At 32.3% G+C, this 21,014-nt stretch overlaps 2 protein-coding genes and 1 pseudogene across 5 annotated transcripts; all 3 read left to right on the top strand.

Moving 5' to 3' along the window:
* Nucleotides 1-1,312: 1,312 nt before the first annotated feature.
* Nucleotides 1,313-2,448, top strand: LOC105123517 (E3 ubiquitin-protein ligase SINA-like 10; annotated as a pseudogene).
* Nucleotides 2,449-2,849: 401 nt separating this feature from the next.
* PDE194 (formyltransferase) lies at nucleotides 2,850-9,259 on the top strand. 3 transcript variants are annotated; one of them, XM_011023052.1, is made up of 11 exons: nucleotides 2,850-3,157; nucleotides 3,237-3,299; nucleotides 3,492-3,626; nucleotides 4,090-4,192; nucleotides 6,155-6,225; nucleotides 6,483-6,587; nucleotides 7,085-7,151; nucleotides 7,935-8,035; nucleotides 8,205-8,264; nucleotides 8,330-8,533; nucleotides 8,800-9,259. In XM_011023052.1, exons 1-11 carry the CDS (start codon nucleotides 3,038-3,040, stop codon nucleotides 8,887-8,889), a joined length of 1,119 nt encoding a protein of 372 aa, XP_011021354.1. In that variant the 5' UTR covers nucleotides 2,850-3,037; the 3' UTR covers nucleotides 8,890-9,259. The 3 variants fall into 3 exon arrangements, with proteins under 3 accessions (XP_011021354.1, XP_011021356.1, XP_011021355.1); XM_011023053.1 differs by having other exon boundaries at nucleotides 2,880-3,157; nucleotides 7,118-7,151; XM_011023054.1 differs by lacking the exon at nucleotides 6,483-6,587 and having other exon boundaries at nucleotides 2,873-3,157; nucleotides 7,118-7,151.
* Nucleotides 9,260-12,838: 3,579 nt separating this feature from the next.
* Nucleotides 12,839-14,446, top strand: HIPP21 (Heavy metal transport/detoxification superfamily protein). Of its 2 annotated transcripts, none has more exons than XM_011023056.1 (3): nucleotides 12,839-13,032; nucleotides 13,097-13,172; nucleotides 13,903-14,446. In XM_011023056.1, the coding sequence occupies exons 1-3, from the start codon at nucleotides 12,961-12,963 to the stop codon at nucleotides 14,193-14,195; spliced, it is 441 nt and encodes a 146-aa protein (XP_011021358.1). In that variant the 5' UTR covers nucleotides 12,839-12,960; the 3' UTR covers nucleotides 14,196-14,446. The 2 variants fall into 2 exon arrangements, with proteins under 2 accessions (XP_011021358.1, XP_011021357.1); XM_011023055.1 differs by having other exon boundaries at nucleotides 12,889-13,040; nucleotides 13,094-13,172; nucleotides 13,903-14,401.
* The last annotated feature ends 6,568 nt before the right edge of the window (nucleotides 14,447-21,014 follow it).

Genomic DNA, 21,014 nt, shown 5'->3' on the forward strand with positions numbered 1-21,014 from the left:
CCATGAAACTTTACTGCCATCTATAACCTGAATCAGATTAGTTATAATTTAATCGCTTATTCAAAGGGAGACAAATTAACACTAAACTTTAAATTAAAACTTCAGTAAGGGCAATGGTATTTAAAAAGAAAAATCAAAAGAAAAGAGAGGAGAGGAGAAGAATAAATGATGATGAATCATGTAGCAGGAGATACATAAGCATTTGGATCATCTTCGAAGGTATGCTTCCCTTAAATTTCCGTGTGCTATGCAAACACTCAATATAATTCTTTTATTTAAAAAACATTAAGAGAAACATTTACCTGCCATATGATTGCTGACTGATCCTTGGAAGATGATGACAAATACTTTCCGTTATGTGAAAATTGCAGAATCTTTCAACTTGGCATAAACTTAAAGGATTCATTCAGGAAATTCAGAGTGATGTGCAGCATTTTCATGTTAAGATGTTATGAAATGCAGTAACAATGATTGCAAAAGCAGAGTAAATTAGCATACAACAAATCTTGTATTTGAGACGGTGATGATGTGAAAACTGCAATTTTAGTATGAGAAAGAAATGTCATGGCATTAGAGTATGAAAACAACGACAACGAAGACAACGATTAAAGTAAGGGCATTAGCACTTATTACCTAACCTAAGATTCTTCCAAATAATAGAAAATGCTGACAGAAAATTGAAAAATAACTTACGGGATATTTCATCGGCTTATGGTGAAGAATGCATTGGGGTTAAAAAATACCAATGGAATAGGCAATGAAATACTACTGTCGAAAAATATCTCTGGGATTTTTTATTTCATTAGCAATTCTATCAGCATTTATTTTCCTGGGGGAATTTTTCGCTGGCTATTCCATCAGTATATTGCTGCACATTCTATAAGTTTTACAAAAAATTCCAAATGAAAGTGAAATTTTTGGTGGAATCCCATCAGAAACGCCAACAGAATTGCCTTTCCGTCAGCATTTTCATGAGTGATTTCAATTTTCTTGTTTCGTCTATTATGATCTCTAATTCAACAATTGTTTGCTTACAATAAACCCACAACCACAACAAAAAAGCATCTCCTAGAATTGATTTATGCGATTTTAACAATAAATAATGTTAAATAGATATGTTAACCTATGAGTTTTCATAGTTGAAAAATTTTAGTAGAAAATTTATATAAATGAGATCAATAGAATTCCATATATAAATATTTTTAAAACAAAAGTAGATATGAACATCACAAACCATTGAAATACAATCAAATCCACAATGTAAAGTGTATATAATCCGTACATCACACCGGGGGTGTTGAAGAAGGTGGAAATGGAGGGGAGGAAATGGTGGTATGAAGAGGTGATAAGCAACCAACGATGGAATGCTCAATTAAAATTTCGTCAAACCATAGGACGAGACAGAGGAATTTCTTCTAGTTGTAGACAGAATTATTTTCTAGTTCTCTACTCAGATTGCTGATTTCACACGGGTCCTCCAAGGTGGAGTCTACATTTGGATGGAGACAATTTTATTTTTTTTAATTAATTGAACTTTAAGGGAATGGATCCCTTGGGTTTTGATTTTGCTATTTGGGAATCACAAGTTTTCACCAGAATGAGCGCGGAGAGCATGAAAAACCAAAAGCAAAAAACCTTGCTTAGCAATTTGAATGGGGAAACAAATATACCTGGCTTCTATGATGATTTTTAACTTTACTGATTTGTTTCTGTAGTCAAATATCTCAAACCTTCAGGGGAGCAATAACGTAGTGTGCGGGAACATTGAAGTGGGTACAGAATCTGCTACAAGTGTATGCCAAAACAAAGAATATGGGTGTAATGGAGCATTGGATTGCATAGATAATGATATCCATGAAGACACATGCATCTTTTCACCCTGTCCATGCCCTCTTCCAGACTGTAATATGCTGGCTCATCTGAACAATTGTCATTAGCCTTCAGCAGCAAACATTGGGACTGTGGAAGGCGTTTTAGGTACAACATTTCCTTTTCCCGTCTCATTAGGGGTGAATGAACAGTTCCTTGTTCCTCAAGCAGATGGAAGAGGGTGTTCTTTTTCTCCTCAGCAAGGGTATTGTGAGCATTGGGAATATAGTCATCGTAACCTTTGTTAGACCAAGCTTCTCAAAGGATGGGTTCTTATATGATCTGGTAGCAGGTAGAGGGGTCAGCTCTCTTAGGTTAAAGTCATTGACTGAGCCTTTTCCTGGGAGGGTGGAAGTCTTAGCTCCTGTAGATTTTCTTCTGATTCCATTCCCTTTCCTTGGTCCTTCTGGGCAGCTTGACTTGGAGGTTTGTATATGGAGTTCAACAGAACTAGGTGCAGATTGTTCTTAATAGCGTTTAGAAACACATTCTAGATCATCATCATCATATCTGTAATGGTCTTAGAACCATGTATTCGAAGAGTTGTAGAGCTCATTTCATAGTTTTTGCTCAAAAGATTATGGAGACAAATGCTCTCTTCCATCAAAGCTGACTGACTATCCTAGTATAACACCTTAGGTTTGTTAATCTTGCCGCCGAACTTTCCAGGAGATCACAGTCAATCGAACCTAGCCTGTATTGAAAATCACTGTAATGTCCAGCTGATTTTGTAAAGAAAACGATGAAACTTTAAGAATGGCTTAATTGTGCTTTTGTAATTATGAACTTCATTGTGCTTTCCAGTTGACAAATCATTACTGTCACATAAACTTATAAATTGACTCGATAGTTTAACGAACTAAACTCCTTTTCAAGTCAGTCCAGTGTTTTAGAGAAGGAAGGGATTTAAGGATTCGAGCCTGGGACCGGTGTGCGGAAAGGTGGTCGGAGAATAGTTGGCGTGTCAAAGAACAGAAAACAGAAACATAAAACAGAAAGGCCCAAAGTTAACTGGGCTAGGCCTGCTACAGAGGCAATAATCAACTGAAAGAATTTCAACCCATGGTGGCTTGGGCAGTGGATGGATAAGCAGCAACAGAGCAATAAAATGTTTCTAAAACCTCAATAGAGTAGCCGTTGAAGCAGAAGGAGAGACAGCGGAAACGGCATGAATTCTTCATTAATGCTACGCCGTTTCTTCTGTTTCAACTCAACAACAACTGCAGTAGCAGCAGCATCTTCTACTTCTTCAAAGAAGAAACCCCTTGTCTTCTTGGGTTCTCCTCAGGTACTACAAAACACATTTATTCCCGTACTTGTGTCTGTTTCATAATGAGAACTGAACTGTGATTTTGGTTCCTTTTCAGGTGGCTGCTACTGTTCTTGATGCTCTTTTCAAGGCATCTAAAGCACCCAATTCTCTCTTTGAGGTACTTGTGTCAAAATCCAATCTCTTTGTTACCTTTTAATATTTTTGTAATTGTTTCTATCTGGGTTTTGGTTAAAAATGAGAAAGATGATATTTTTGTGTGGATTTGTGTTAATGGGATCTGCTTCTTTTGGAAGTTGTAAGAGGTTGTGGTGTGCAATTTAGTGAGAATATATTTTTGTTTTGTTATTAGGTGGCAGCTATTGTTACACAGCCACCTGCAAAAAGAGATAGGGGTAAAAAGTTAATGCCTTCACCAGTTGCTGAGTTTGCTCTTGATACAGCCTTCCCCTCTGATCTTATTTTAACACCTGAAAGAGCTGGAGAGGTAATTTTAGTGGTTCTTGTTTGGGAATTTGATTTTTTTTTTTTGAGTAGTTGAATTTTTTTGCAATTTGCATGCTACCAGCAAGAATTTTCTGTATTAGGTCATTTTCTTACTTTACCTGCTGTTCTCCTTTACAATTCTGCAACTTATGTGGATGAGTCTGCCAATTAGCAATCTGATAGCTTTTCATCATCCAAGAGCTACAGATACTGTTTTCTGCAATTAAGTTGGGTCGTACTCATTGGAAAATTATAGATTTTTATCATTTGAAACTCCATGGAAGTGAGTGCATTGCATTGACAGATGTTTACGATTATAACTAAACAAATTAGGAAGATCTTGACAAGTTTGTCTTTTCTATTTAGTAGTTTGTCCTAGTCATTGAACTTAACTGATTTTTTGGAACATGGGAATAAGTGAACTGTTATTTGCAGAGAATTCATATACTTCTATTTCTGTGTAGGATACATTTTTGTCCACTCTAAGAGCATTGCAGCCTGAACTTTGCATTACAGCAGCATATGGGAATATCTTACCAACCAAGTTTCTCAATATTCCACCAATGGGTTAGTGAGATATACTTTCTCCTAACGAAATTGAGAAATTTGTTTCTTTGCTACTTCTGGAATCAACATCTCATGTGTGTCAGTTGGACAATAGTTCTTACTTAGCTGTGGTATTTCCATGATGAAAATTCTTTTTTTTTTATGGTGCATGTGGTATGCTGTTTTTGTAGATTTAATTTCCATTTTATCCATAGAGGAATATAGGTTAGCTGTTTCTTTGACCAAATGAATTTGCATATATATGTTTTTATTATATAAGTTGGGGCTTGTGGGCATTATATGGTTCAATTGTGGGAGCTCAAGTTGGGCTTGTGGGCATTATTATATGGTTCAATTGTGGGAGCTCAAGTTCTAGTAGGGATGACAATGGGTAGCCACGGGTCGGGTTTCTACTATATCCAGCCCTATCCATTATCAAACAGGTAAGAAATTTAGATATTTGATATCCATACCCTATCAATCAACATAAAATAAAATAGTAATGTGTGTGTGTGTGTGTGTGTGTTAAAAAATATAAATGTTTTACGTGTATATCTATATGATACAAATGTATATATTTCGGGTTAGGTTTGGGTTGGGTTTGATAATATCCATATCTTATCCATTACCTTTTGGGTAGAACCCACCCATTCAAGTCTGTTCGGGTTGGTATCCATCAGGTTCAAATGAAATTGTCATCCCTAAATTCTAGTCTTAAGAGTAGCCATTTGATGCAAAAAAATGTTGAACTTGAGATTGCTAAGATTTTCATTCTCCTCCTGTTTTTATTGATGCCTGTCTTGTTTATTTCCCTCACACTTGGGTGTGCCTCCTTTGGGTATCTTTAATGTTCAAATACTAGAGAACGGAAGGCAGTTGGTAGCTTTAACATATGCTACTGCAGAAACAGGGAAATTAATGTTTATCAGGTTTTCAACTTTCTTAACTGAACTTGGTTAGTGGTCTAGTGCATTCTGCTTAAGAAAATATGTTTATGATTGGTCTGTTTTTGCCCAAAATAAGCAATAATATGGAAAAGATGAATCCTTAGACTTGAGTCCTCATAAGCTCAAATAATCATAGTCAAATAGATTTGAATTTTGGTCCTTGATCTAATCACTAGCTTCGAGCTTTCAGCTAGTGAAGAGACTAGAGTCATGCAATCACTAGTGAAGGCTATTGGAGTCCACCTTTTGACACAAAGCTAATGGCCAGATGAATAATGTAATTCAGTATTTGGCAGTGCACATATATGTTGGTCTCAATCTGTTGCCTAAGTGAATCACTAACCTGCCTAATAAAGTGCCCAGTTTCTTAAGACAAAATACCCCTCATGTCTGGTTTGTGTAGAGATGTGAATAAAGGGTAACTTTAAACTTTTTAACCGTTTGAAGATCCTATTATAGTTATGTTTTGAATTTATTCATTTTGCGCATATAAAAGACTCATTTTAGGGAATGAAGTTGCAACCCTTATTTAGGAGCATGATTTAGATGATGGTGGAAGAGAATCTCTCTCCCTTTCATGCGAACAAAAATTTGTGAAATAAGAAACAAAAGGGAAACCAAAATTAATAAAATATCTAATAGGAAAGCAATTATTTATGCTTGAGGAGAGATGTATGTTTAGTATGAAAAAAAAAAACATATGGCTGGTAAATTCCATAGGTAAAAGGTTCTCACTGGAGAGGAATTGCAACCTCAAGATAGCAAATGCTTTGAACTCACAATTTTATCCTTGATTGAAATATCTTCATGCAAAGGACATGAGGAACATTTTTGTCTTAAAAAATTGGGCACAATGTTAGCCTACCTAAATATTGGGTAGGTTAGTAATCCTCTTTGCTAATATATCTATTTTGATACAGCAACAATCATTTGTAAAATCCAAACTAGTTGATACTAAGGATCAAGCAATAGCTTTAACATAGAAATATCAAAGTTTATCTTCGCAGTTACTCACACCTGAACTTTTATTTCTCAGGGACGGTCAATATACACCCAAGTCTTCTGCCACTTTACCGTGGCGCAGCTCCTGTTCAAAGAGCATTGCAGGTTCCTTATTTTATAGGCCATCTATGTTAATTTTATTAAGAGAAATGATAATTTAACAAGAATAAAGTCTCTAGAAGAATGTGACCCATTGGATAGTTTTTAATATGGGACCAATGGTGTGTCCCATTGATCTAATGGCTCATATGTATTCTTCTAACTTATTCTTGTTAAATTTTCTTAAGAAATAGAATAACTCTTGTATTAAATGCTTATTTACTCTCAGACTATGCTATTGCATTTATGAGTCTCTGCATTAGGATGGTGCTAAGGAAACTGGGGTATCATTAGCTTTCACTGTTCGTGCTCTCGATGCTGGACCTGTAATTGCCTACGAAACTCTGGAAGTTGATGATCAAATTAAGGTATGGATGGGGTGCTTGTCTGGGTTAAGAGTGGCCGTAGTTATGATCTGTTATTTCATTTTTTATCATATCCCAATTAAATAACTTGATGGATGGGCTAGAGCTTTTAGCAAAAATATGCATGTTCCATTAAGAATCTTAGCTAGGTAACTACATGGAGTCCATGTACACTTCCTGGTGGCACAGCTGAATCAGAATCTATAGATAGATGTTTGTATGGTCCTAACTTCAGCATTTTTGCATGAAGTAGCTGCAGTCAAACCCATGCACTTGCAGTCGGTAGCTCAAGCCTCTATTGTGCAAGACAATAGTCCCTCAGAGTTTTAAACCAATCTCCTAACATTTATCTTTCTCTATTTCATGCACTTCTACTCTCACAAAGTAGGGGTGGCAATGTTGACTCGTCTTTGCTGTCAGCTCATCCTTTCAAGAAATAGTTAATGAATTAGAATTATTTTATGTTAATTTTCAACTTGATTTGTAATTCCTTCTTCCAGAGCGTTTTAAGACTATCTTGTACATGCTTGCAGGCTCCAGATTTACTTGCATTGCTATTTTCGGAAGGTATTTCTGATTTCTACCTTTTATTTTATTTTATCATCATTGTAACTACTTCCTTGTTCATGGCTAATCTATCAATCTTACATTTGTACTTCAACGGTCATTTAAGTTCTTTTCTTTTCTTTTCTCTCCTTCTTATTTTTTCATTCATTCGAGTTGGTAATTATTCCCAACTCTGCATTAGTCAACTAAGTTTATGATGTAAAACAAATTATTATACTTTATCCGTCATGTATGATGCACGTATAACAGTCATATGATATCAATAGTCAAAGATTTTTTCTTCTTTGTTGATAAGTTATCAAAATTCACTTTGTGAGTGTTAATTTTTTTTATGCATGACAAGTTTAGTAATGTATCAAGAGCAAAAGTTAATTGATTCGAGTTGAAGACATGAAGATAAGGGGAAGACAAAAATGACACAATAAAGGAAACAAAAAAGTTACAAGTTTTATTAACATAAGCACAATATAGTTTTAGGTAGTGGCAGATGGTGAAATAGGATTTATATTGCTTAACCTTGCAGATAAAACAAGGCTTCCTTGAGTTGATTGATAAGAAATCACTTCGTAAATATTTCTAGTTTTTACACGTGATTAGATATGCAATAGCTATTCCTTCTATGTGATTAGTTTGTATGATCAATGTTTTCTTGAATCCCTCTTCCATATTTTTCCCTGCATGATTTCTTTATTACATTGTCTGAGCTGAATTATGGGCTTTTGATTGCAACACCCAGTTGAATGCACTTTTGAGTCAGGTAGTTCTGTCGATGAATGATCGCAGGATCTAAACTTTTGATTCATGAGCTTCCTTCTATACTTGACGGATCAGCCAGGTTAAAAGCTCAACCCCAAGATGATTCCAAAGCTACCTTGGCTCCAAAGGTTATCCCCCCACCCTTCCTGTTACTTTAGTTTTGAATTCCTTTTACTATGACTAAATACAAGCAGCAATGGATCCATTAGGAAGAAGTATGGAATTCCCATCTCTACTCTCTTGCAAGAATTTAAAGAGCTGTGATAAGGCTTCCTATAAGTTCTCTACTCTATGCAGATATCTGTTGACGAGTCATGGTTATCCTTTGATCAAGAAGCTTCAGTCCTCCATAATAAGGTTAGCCCTCTTTTCCTTTTTCCTGTCAAATATGAATGCGTGGTGATTACATGCAACCTTTTTAGGTCCGTGCATTTGCAGGGTGGCCAGGGACACGGGCTAAAGTAGCAATTGTTGACGATGAAAATGGTCGCCGCAATATTGTAGAACTTAAGATTATTACTACAAGAGTTTGCGACCATAGCATTGTTCAGGGTGATGAAGCGGATGACATCACTTATGTGAAGGATTCGCTGGTGTTTCCATGTGGAAGGTCCACAGCACTTGAGGTCTGTTCAGCCATCACGTGTCATCATATATTTATTTTGTTGTTGATCTGCAATTTTTCTTTAAGACTATACTTTATGTGCTATCCCAGAAAATGTTTTAGAAAATCTGGTCCCCCCCCTCAAAATGTAAAATGAAAAAAAAAAGTCTCTTTTAACAGTTGAAACATTGTTTAGGTGTTAAGGCATGTTATATTTGTCAAGATAAACACTGCATGCCCCAAGCCTTTTTGAGTTGCTGATTTTGATGCTTTTTGTATACCGACCAGGTATTGGAACTCCAGCTTCCTGGGAAAAAGGTTTTTCGTGCAGCTGCATTTTGGAATGGTTTGCGTGGTCAAAAGCTGAAGAAACTGTAGTAGAGAAAACATTAAATCTGGACGGCTACCAACTACATAAGCTGAGATTTCGGCTAGAGGTAGGGATTTCTTGAATTTTTTCACGGATAGCTGTTTCCTAAACTTAATTTATCCCATGCATTCTGCATTGATGTAAACCAAAAGTCATTATTGATGTTTATTCCAAACCTTCGACTTTGTTCAAACAAGAGCTGTATTGCATCATAGGTGATTTTTCACTTTCGCAGAACCTTGCCTTCGAAGTATGTTTCCATTGTGCTGTTCAGTGTATTCGAAGTCGAAGGTTAGAAACTGTTATTGTAATCTATAAGATGTGAATTCTTTGGATCACATCATTCATTCTTTTCTTTAGCATACGCTCAATTGAATATATGGTACTGTCCCAATTAGGAGCTCAGATGGCTCATCTTTCTTCTGTTTTTTTAATTCGATAAAAGGTAGTTCAAAATAGAGACACTAACTAAAGAAAGATGGGAGAAATTTGAGGGCCGTTCGACTGTCCCATGATATAATTTATTCTTTCATAGTTTATGTTGGTACATACTGTGCAAGGCAATTATTCTGAATGAAGTCCTCCGAAAGTTTCCTTGTTATATTATTGTTGGGATAGAGTCATTTAACAATTTATTAATGTGTCACTATTTCGAACCCTTCAGTGTCCCACATGTAATGATGAGTTTGTCCATTAACATATTTGTGAAATTCAATGTACCAACTTAACATTGATTGGACAATAGATGCAAGCAGAAACAGGTCTCTTTGGGATTTAATCACAAAGTCCAATGATTTTGTTTATGGCAAATGAGCCGTACAGCAAACACTCCAATCTGGTGTCATCTGTTAGCTCAGTGCAAAGAACCTCAGGCCAATTTTAATGTAATCAAATATGAGTGCATTATGGATGTTTGAATACGAGTGTATTGCCATTGTCTGTGCTTGCATTATGAATGTTTCAATGCTGTGGATGAGATTGGTGGCAAGTGGATCAACCAGCAGCCATTCAATCCATGTTAGCGGGGACATATTTTCCAACTGATGATCTGCATGTATTTCACTGTGATTAAACAGATATGTGAAGGATGCAAATATGTTATTCTAGTTTAGTGGAGAATTGATTGTGTGGTTAGGATGCATTTTTCATCATATATTAAAAAAACGAGAAAAAAAAACAATAAAGATGAACGAACTTGACCTAAGCATTAGAAACTCGAAAATGGTTCTCCTTTCATGTCATGCATGAATTTTTTTGGTTCTTCAAAGTCCTTGCGGTAGCTTGAGATGCTTTGAGGTGGCGTCCTGAAGCATGAAGAAAGGTCCAATAATGAAGAGCATAGTATCTAGGACATGGGTATTGGGGCCCTTCCATGTTCAAACAAGAAGTTCCAGTATTGGATGGTAATCCATAACGAAATTAGATGCTGTTATGCCCGTGGAGCTTTCACAATCATGAGAAATAGATTCGTCTCGCCCAGGTTTTTTATTGCTCAAAGAGCTTTCACAATCATAAGAAATAGATTCGTCTCGCCCAGGTTTTTTTATAAAATCATAAGATTTTTTATTTTTTTTTTGGGTTTATAGAAGCTTCAATGAGCTTTGGACTGTACAAATGAGGCCATCATCCCTCCTTACAATATAAAATCATTTTTAAATCTTATAATAAAATCATAAGATTTTTTTTTTTTGGGGGGGTTTATGGAAGCTTCAATGAGCTTTGGACTATACAAATGAGGCCATCATCCCTCATTACAATATAAAATCATTTTTAAATCTTATTTAACAATCTAATTTTTGAAATTAAAATAGTTTTTTAACATGATAGTGTAACCTCTCTTGTTTGGTGGTCAGGGGTTTAAATCCTAGCACCTTCTCTCTCTGCGTGTGTGTGTGTTAATTTGATAAGAAATTTGAAATTCAAATATAACAATTTCAACGTAAAGAATGGATTTTTTTTTGCTCATAAATATGGCTTTTTTATCATTATTACAAGCCTAAACGTAGTTTTATTTGCATGTTGATTCCTCAAATTTAAACCATATTAATATCTCTTATTCTCACACTCCCCTTATCTATATACTCATTAATTAAATTAAAATTAAAATTAAAAAAATAAAATAGAAAACATCAATTTTTTTTCACCGTAGCTTGTGATGACATGCATTGTTGAATAGAACATTGTTTTTTTTATGTAATTAATATTTTCTTGAAAAATTAGTTGTGATTTTTTTTTAATTAGTTTATGATAAGATGATCCTTGCTTCATAATTTGGTCATAAGTTTGGAAAATTAATATGAGTTCACTTTTATTTTTTTATTTTTTAAAATTATTTTTTTATTTTATCGTTTAATATTATATTAATTAAATATTTAACTTCATTATTTTCTTTTTATTTATTTCTCTCTATAAGTTTTCCTGATCTCATCTCCTGAGTCGCGGATTTAATGTGTTAATCTATGTTTACTTAAGTTTCTTTTGTTGTTGTTTTTTTATTAATTTTTTTCTAGTTTTTTTTTAACATTAAGTTCATTCAAAATTAAATTTTATAATTTTATTTAATTTTTTTTATGAGGTTATCAATATTATTAAACTTGAATAGACCTAATGAATCAATGGCTTGCATATCAGAACTTGGCTTGGTTTATATCAAGTCAGAAACCTATTAAATCAATATTTAGTTTGGATTAGATTTCAAATTAAATTAAATAGACGTTAAACCAATTTGATTTGGTAAATTTAATAAAAATTTAATTTAAAATTTTTAAAAAATCTTAAAATATTATCGTTTTGGATCGCGCATATTAACTCACGCAACCTTTTACCAAAGCCTTAGAGACAACCATATTAATATCTCTTATTCTCACACTCCCCTATCTGTATACTCATTAATTAAATTAAAATTAAAATTAAAAAAATAAAAAATAGGATACATCAACTTTTTTAACCGTAGATTGTGATGACATGCATTGCGGAGTAGAACATTAATTTTTTTCCTGTGATTTTTTTTTATTTGTTTATCATAAGATAATCCTTGCTTTATAATTTGATTATAAGTTTGGAAAATTATCACTAGTTAACTTTTATTTTTATATTTTTATATTTTATTTTTCAATATTATATTAATTAAATATTTAACTTCATTATTTTTTTTTTATTTTTCTCTTTATGATTTCTTCTGATCTCATCTGTCGAGTTGCGGATCTAGTGTGTTCGCCTATATTTACTTCAATTTTTTTTGTTATTGGTTTTTTATTAATTTTATTTATTTTTTCTTCTTAACATTAATTTGATTTGAGAATTAAATTTTATAATTTTATTTAATTTTTTTATGATATTATCAAATGTTATTAAATTGGAACAAACCTGATGAATCAACAGATCCTAACTTGCATGGTCTATGTCAACTTAGTTGCCTATTAAATCAAGATCAAGCTCGGATTAGATTTTAAATTAAATTAGATAGAAGTTAATCCAATTTCATTGGGTTAATCTAATAAAAATTCAATTTTAAATTTTAAAAAAATTATATAATTATTTTAAAAAAATCTTCAAATACTATCGTTTTGGATCGCGCATATTCACTCACGCAACCTTTTACCAAAGCCTTAGAAATAAAACCCAGAAGGGGGGGAAATTCCTTCTGATATTTCAAGCTTTGGAGCTTGAATAGAATCAACGGATGTTACAATTATTGGGGGATTATTTAATAAAGATAATTGGGAAAGCAAAGCCACGCTCATTGAAAAAAAAAAATGAAAGCCAACAGAAAAGCACTTTACAATTATTTCTCATTCCATTAACCTGCAAAGTGCAAACTAGATTAAACAAATCAATATCAAACTCAAAAGCACTGTTGCCTTCATAAGTGGGCAAGATTTTTTTCCCTATATTATTAATTATGTAGTGTATTGTTTTCTCCTTTTAAAAAAAAAAAACAAAAATCTCTGGACACTGCTTTTTCACACAACTGCATATACAAGCAAGCAACTTCCTATATAAACACCCCAAAGCTCTCTCGTAGTCCATATCATATCCCTCGCTCTAGCTCGTTTGCTTTCTGATAAAGAGAAGCAAGAATGGGAGCTCTTGATTACCTCTCCAACTTTTGCACTGTCACCAGCACAAGAAGCAAACGAAAACTTTGCTGTGTTAAATGTTTTACGCTGTAACCCTTTCATTTCTTTAAAATATGGTTTGTGCTATATTTCTCAGACAGTTGAGATCAAGGTGAAGATGGACTGTGATGGCTGTGAAAGAAGAGTAAAAAATGCTGTCACCTCCATGAAAGGTTTTGCTTTCTAGCTCTCTCCCCCGCTCTCCTCTTGTTTCATTCGTTGAAGTTGATTCACTTTTTGGTCTGAGTGAATCATGGGTCTGAACAACCTTGTAATCAGAGAAAACAATCACACAATGAAAAGGGCATATAAGCTTTCCAAGTATAAACAAAGGCATCTTTTGTTTAGATATCTACAATCATCGAAATCGGAAACAAATGAATCTGTCGTGACCTTGAGAGATTCTATCTTTCTTTTTCTTTTTTTTTTGCTCAAATTATATTTTCTTTGAATTTTGACAGTGACAGTTCAATCTAAGTACACAGCTTATGCTATGACAGGATCAAACCAAAGAATGCATGTACATATGGATAGCGGGTTATTGTCTTAGAAAATTAATTAAAAATCAGATAAATTCTAAGCTGGAATAGGGGAGAAAGAGCAAAAAGAAAAATTCCATTAAATTCTAAGTTCTTGATATGAGATATATACTGAAAGAAGGAGGGGGGAAAAGGCAACCTAACCCCAGTACAAAACTTAAAGAGCATAGCAAAATTAGTAAATATCCCATCCGATCTCTCCTTGCTTCACCCACCTGCAATAATATTGTACTTCTCGATTTATTTCACACCTTTTTTCTTTTTTAGCAAACACTTGCAAGTATATATACACTTCTCGATTTATTTCACTCCTTTTTTTTAGCAAACACTTGCAAGTATATATAATTTTGCAATACATATACAGGAGTAAAGACGGTGGAAGTGAACAGAAAACAAAGCAGGGTGGTGGTTAGTGGATATGTTGATCCAAACAAAGTCTTAAGAAGAGTGAAGAGCACAGGAAAGGTAGCTGAATTTTGGCCATATATCCCTCAACATCTAGTTTATTATCCTTATGTTTCCGGTGCCTATGACAAGAGGGCACCGGCGGGCTATGTTCGCAATGTTGTGCAAGCTTATCCAGCCTCAAATGCACCTGAAGAAAACATTGTATCTCTCTTTAGTGATGATAATGTGAATGCTTGTTCCATCATGTAAGAGATTGCTGTCATGGATTTGTGTAAAGCAAAATGGGTTGCTATCTTTTTTAAAAGCAAGACCTCCTCCATATGTATGTACTATTTTCTATCTAGAAATGAAGCAAACCTAGCTACAAATGGGTCTGAAAGAGCATTAATCTCTTGATTTGTGATTTTCATTATGGTTAGGATGGTTTTTGTAGAAAGATTGGATCATGTAGATTCCGTTTGGCCATGCTATACTTGATTATAAGTTTAAGTATTTTTAAATATAATGTTTTAAAAGTATATATAAATGTTTAGCAAAGAGCTGCTTCTTCTTAGAAAGAACATCCACACAATCTCAGAAAAACAGGTGAAAGCTAATTATTAGAAAAGGCATGTCTATCTTCTCTTAATTCTCTCATAATTAACTAAAGCGTGTTTTATTTTTAAGCATAGCGGGATTAGAAAAACCCTAGTGTATGATTGATATTATTATACTTTTAAACCACACTCTTTTCTTCTTTTTTTGGTTGCTTTTTGTTAATAAATAATTTTTTATTTATTGTGTATTTGATATTATGTTATAGGGTATATTTCAATTGAAAACATTAAAATAATATTTTTTTATTTTAATATCAACATATTAAAATCATAAAAAAAAACCTTAAAAGACATTTACATTTAATAATTCTTCAAGAAAAAACAATTTAACACCATGTAAACTTGTTTCCTTAATAAAACATTTATGGTGGTATCTATTTTGCTTTTAAATAATAAAAAATACATTTGTTTCTAAAGTCCTGTTGTTGTTATCGGGGAGTTTATTATTTTTTAAATAAAAATATTATTTTTTTAATAAAAATAACAATAAATTATTAAATATTATCTTTATTAATATCTTTCAAGTGATAGCCAATAAAAAAAAACTAAACATGCTAAATTTCAGTCAAATGGGAAGCTTTGAACTACAATAACGATTTGCAAGTTGGCCCATAAAAAATAAAAGAGAAAGAGAATCCATTAAAAAGGTGTTCTGGGGTTTTATTTAGGTATTGCTATGGTTGGATTGTATTTTTTAAAAATATAATTTTAAATTAGTATTTTTTATCATTTTAATATACTAATACTAAAAAAATATAAAATAGATATTATTTTAATATATTTTTAAATAAAATTTATATTATAAAGCAATATTTCCTGGACTTCCAACCAGGATATAAATCAGGGAAGCAGTGAAATATTTAATTTGTAACCAAGGAGAGCAGAAAGGGAAATGATGAGAAAGGTGTACGGACTCACCCAAACCCTTAATTTTCTGACAGGTTTGCAGACATTAATGTGTTGAAGTTATACTAAGAGACTTCTTTAACTGCAATGCATTAAGGGAATCTAATTCATCTGGGACTAAAATAATCAATTCGTCGGATTCCATCATGTTGATCACTATATGCTCTTGAGGATATGATCCATCTTATATGTTTGTATAACCAGAATTTTTAAATTTAATTAATGGTAAGGATTTGCATCATATACATGAATATTTATTCATAGATATAACTAAAAAATCTATTTGATTTTATTACAAAATCTAATCATTGATTTGGATTTAGTGGCTACATTTTATAAAAATGACCCATCATTTTTTTTGGATGAAAAGATCTAAATAAAAAAAAAATTATTGTGCTAATTGAATAAAACATTGTTTATTTTTATATTAAAAACCGTGTATAAATATGTTTTAAAAATATATTTGATTTGAAAAAAATATCAAAATCCTATTACTTTTAGCATTTTTATTATTATTTTGAAGTATTTATATAAAAAATAATTTTTAATATATTTTTAAAAATTATATCGTATCATCACAGTATCAAACAAATACTAAATTAAAGTAGTACACACAAATTAGTTTCAATAAATTATAGCTTAAACTTCTCTAGCAGTTGAAAATAAAAAAGATCACCTTTTCTTTTTATCTAATCTCTCTAGATAATCTACATTTTGTCACTAGCTAGGTCGTAAGAACCCTACTTGTTTTTATAATTCCAATTCCAAAGGAACAAAATTTATTATTTTAAATTCTTTTTCTTCAAGAAAACAACCTCTAAATATAGTAGAAAAACAACAACAATAGTAATTAATAAAAAGTAATACTTGACAATTGAATTGGTGGAGAAATATTCAAAGGGGGGGAGATATGATCTATGGGATAGGAGACTTGAAGAATAAAGGTTGCTGATTAAAATACCTACATATACAATGGAATAACGCTCTGTAAATTAAGTTGGAGTCCATTGGAGCTATATATGAGATTGACAGTTGCATTCTCTTTGGGTCAAAATAAATTAATAAAATCTTCTTTTAGAGAAATATATATATATGTGGTTGGCAATTATTGGACACTTCCTCTTGCATGTTCTTCGTCCTCTTTTTCTTGAGTAAAATTGAGTAAAGAATTCTACCCTAAAATCACCGGCAATATGTTCTCTTTTAGGTGGCATTTGGTGTCAAAGCAAGAGATCAGGTATTTGATTTTTTGCAAGGAGATTTCGAAATTTCTTGAAATGTAAAAAGATTTTAATTATTTCTGGTTTATAGTTAGAAAGCTTAATCAAATTATAATTAATACCCCATTTGTTTCACATAAAATATATATTTTTCTCGACTTTAATTTAACGTTTGATTCACCTTAAGAAAAGACTTGATAAATTAATAAAAATATGTTTTACAGTCAAGAAAATAGTTTTTAAATAGTTTTCATCAACCTTATAGTCTAGAAAACTATATTTCATATAATTTTTTTACTCGAAATAAATGATAAAGTTTTAAGAGGCCAATTTTCCATTAAACAAAGAATTGCTTCCCAAACAAAAGGCCAAGGATTACATTTCTAGAAATTATAGTTACGAAACTCGGCAGTTGTGGACTAGCTTATCTATTGATGTAGTTCATAGACCAAGCTATTTTTTAAAAAAAAAATTAGGTATATAGAATTAATTTAATCAAATCCGAGCAATCTAGTCAAAATTTAATTAAGACTTGATTATTTTAAAAAAAAATTAAAATAGTATTATTTCAAAAAAAATTATATAAAAAATAACCTACAACAACATTATTATTTTTTTACAAAAAAAAAAAAAAAACCATTTACAAACCCAGATCATGAACCTTCAGTTCTCTATTAGCCGGGCTGGCCTCTGAACTATGCTGGAATTATCAAGAATCCAAATACTGAACAGTTCTCAAGGAACTTTGGCTGAATTCTGTAAGTTCAAATTCTTCAATTTTCAACACAATCCCCCAAGTTATGGCTTTAATCTGAGTGGAATGACGTCGTCACATTATCCTCAGAGAAGATAATGGTAATTATATATATTCATAAACCCATGAACAGAACACAGACATGAACATGATCTTTTTCTAATTTTGTTCCCTTTCGCTGCTTGTGGTTACTATGTTAAAAGACAGATGGCAAGAAAACAACCTAATGATTTTATAATAATTGCAGCCGTAGATATATATTTTTTTCTCTGAATTTATACTATTCAACACCATCATTAATATAATATGAAGAAGTTAATCCAATTAACAATATAATCTCTTAGTCTAGCCGCCCAGAGCCGCTAAATATCATAACATAATCTCAATGAAAGGACAGTAATTAGTAATTAATTCACATTGTGCCTAAAGAAGGAGAATGATTTTGGGAAGCACGTCCACCTCTTGTTAGGCACAACATGTTTTTTTAAATGGCGAAAGAAGCTTCTGTGTGCAAGGAAGGGGCCTTTCAAGGCATTTTCAACACTGCTTTTGCAGTTTAATAAGCTTAATATTGGATCCACTTACCCATCATTCAATATTTAATTTTACTGTGAATTATCATATCAGTTAAAGTAATGTTTTTCTTGGGATTCAAACAAAAGGGGTAATTAACGCTAAGGATCATCCTGCTCAATTTTTCTAAGAGGTCTTGGATTAAATTTTTTTAATTGAAAATAAAATTAAATATCTTGTGATAAGTCATTAAGAGCAGGACTATATGGTCAAGAAGGGGAGGTTTTAATGTCACCTTCTGATTTGTCCACCATGGGAAATTCTGTTGACCAAGAAGTCAAATTAATTGATTCAGAAATTGTTCCCTTTGACTACAATTATTGGTGCATCCCCTTTAGCAGAGATGAAACATCAATAGGGATATATGTATATATATATATATGTATGTATATATATATATATATATGTATGTGTATATATATGTATGTATGTATGTATATACACTTTCAACAAAATTAAAATAAGTTATTTTATTTTATTTTAAATTTTAACTCCTTCAAATTCTAAGTTAACTGAATTTTATATTGATCCATCAACACGGTTTAACTTTTATAACTATAAAGAGTACGAAATTTAATGTTTGGAAATAACTTTTAAGTGTTTTTTTTCTAAATAATGATGAGCAAAATAAAATTTTATTTTCTAAAATAAGGAAATTTTTAATTTATTTATCAAGATAAGATACTCCACGCTATATAAGCATCATAATGATATATAATATCTAAAAAATATATATATGTTTGATTCCATATAAGCACCATGATTATTTATTAGGTAAAGAATAAAGAGAAAACAGGATACCTATCACATTGGCTACAAATAACATCACTAAATTTTATTTTCTGATAGCCAGCGACGGGCTTGCAATGACTGTTGAAGTTTCAAGCATAATGATAAGATTGTATAATGCTTTTCAGAGGTTGTTCTTGTAGAAACCTCCATGAACGTGTACAAGACTTTAACAAAAGATACATAATATATAGAATTAGCTTGCAAGTTTTAAAATATTCTTGTGAGAGGGTGAAATTATTCTGGATGAGTTAATTCAGAACTTCGTATAAATCTTATCTAAGCATGATAGTTATTCGATGAGATCAAGCTATATATATAAGAATGAAAGGAACTAAAAGAAAAAAGAAAAACTACTCAGAAAAATTCAAAATCCACTGTGATGCGATTGCTAAAACCCTTCAAGTGCTCTCTCGCTCGCAAGCATGTCCAAGGCAAAGCACAGTTTACACACAAAGGCACAGATACAAAGTTGAAATGAGCAGGAAATGGGGTGAATCCACTGAGTAAAAGAAGAGATGGGTTAATTTTGTTGCACAAAAAGGGTATGATTTTGTGTGATGCAATCAGCAATGCATGCAGTGTATATATTGCTACAAATCTGGAAATTCTTCCAGGCTCCTTCATAGGCAAACTAGGGTAAAATATCTTTTGTCCATTTTCTTCAACCTGTATCTGAAAATTTGTAAAACAATCTGACGGACTGACACCATCAATTTGCTTAAATGCGCAATCTTCATTGTTTTTTTTTTTAGTTTTCTGTGCATAATATGATACTAGCTAGAATGTGTTGGAAAAAATATTTCTATCGCCAAGTTAATGGCATGCTTTAACAATTTAGCTATAGCCAGTAATTATCAGTCGGTGAGGTACAACCTCAAATTATTTTTTATCTAAAAAATATTTTTTAGCTATAGCCAGTAATCCTGTTCCTGTGACTGATTTCCTTTTTTTCATGAATGGAGGTCCATCGGCGGATATAAAAAAATGGAAAGCCGAATGACTATAAAGTTCGAATGTGTTGGAGTTGGGCCATAGTGTCTTCTCTTATATATTTTCCTTTTACCCCACAGAAACTGCTTCCAAAAATGATACGACTTGCTTCTCAGCAAAAAATAATATATATATATATATATAATTAATCAAAGTAAAGTATAAGATAAGATAGTAAAGGGAGTCATAATTGCCTCCCACTCCCTAAAATCATGATTGAAGAAAGGATGACAGTTCCATCCAGCTAAATTGTGGATGGATGTCCCTTTTGAGCATTGAAAAGGAAAAGAAAAGGGCCTCTTTTTTTAAAACAAGCCCATGAAAGGGCCCAAGAACCAGGTATGCTTCTCATGATCAACCTTCACCTTTTGTGTCTTTTAAGTGACTTCATAGGAGCTCTCTAGAAGCCTTTAGCTCATGTTCCAAATTTTCAATTTTACCCTAAATTTTGATTCGACGCGTGATTTTTATTAAGGTGTTGTGTTTTTTTTTTAAATAATTTTATTAAATAAATAATTAAAAATAATTTCATATTTTTTTATTTAAAAATATATAAAATATTTTTTATTTTTCATAACAGTATATTAAAATTATTAAAAAATTAAAAAAATATTAATTTTTTTAAATAAATATATTTTTAAAAATCACTTAAAACCAGAACCTATTGTACTCCTGATCACCCAGTTATTTATTTTAATTATTTTTTTTTTATGGAAGGAGGGACTCCCAGAAAGTATACGTATAGACGGCCCATTTAAGGGTCTGGTGGGCTGGATATCTTCTTCAATTTGTTGAGCAGCAAGGACTCGAAAACTCCAAAACAATTGTGATAAATTAAATTTCAAAAAGTCAAAATATCATATATGTGTATAACGCATGAGTAGAAGCCGGGGGTTGATTTTATGCAGATGTTCAAGTATTGGTACAGCCGTGATGGCATTACAACCATTGGATTTATTATTTATTCAAATCCAATGAAATTCACCGGCGTTGTACCGAGATTCCAATCTAAGCACGATAGACTGTAGTTAATAAACCAGGTCTGGTTTTGCGGGTTGATTCTCGACTCGAAATATAGTTCGGGTCGGGTTTTATAGGAATTATGGATACTAGCAGGAAAAAACGGTCTAAATTTATCAAAACAGAGGAAGAGTGTGTGAACAGCAAAATATTACCCTAGAATTGATTCTGATAGACTGTTTCTCGTCAGATACCAAGAGGGCCAATCATCATTTCT

This window comes from Populus euphratica, unplaced genomic scaffold (assembly GCF_000495115.2).
Source record: "Populus euphratica unplaced genomic scaffold, PopEup_1.0 scaffold10.1, whole genome shotgun sequence".
Lineage (NCBI taxonomy): Eukaryota > Viridiplantae > Streptophyta > Magnoliopsida > Malpighiales > Salicaceae > Populus > Populus euphratica.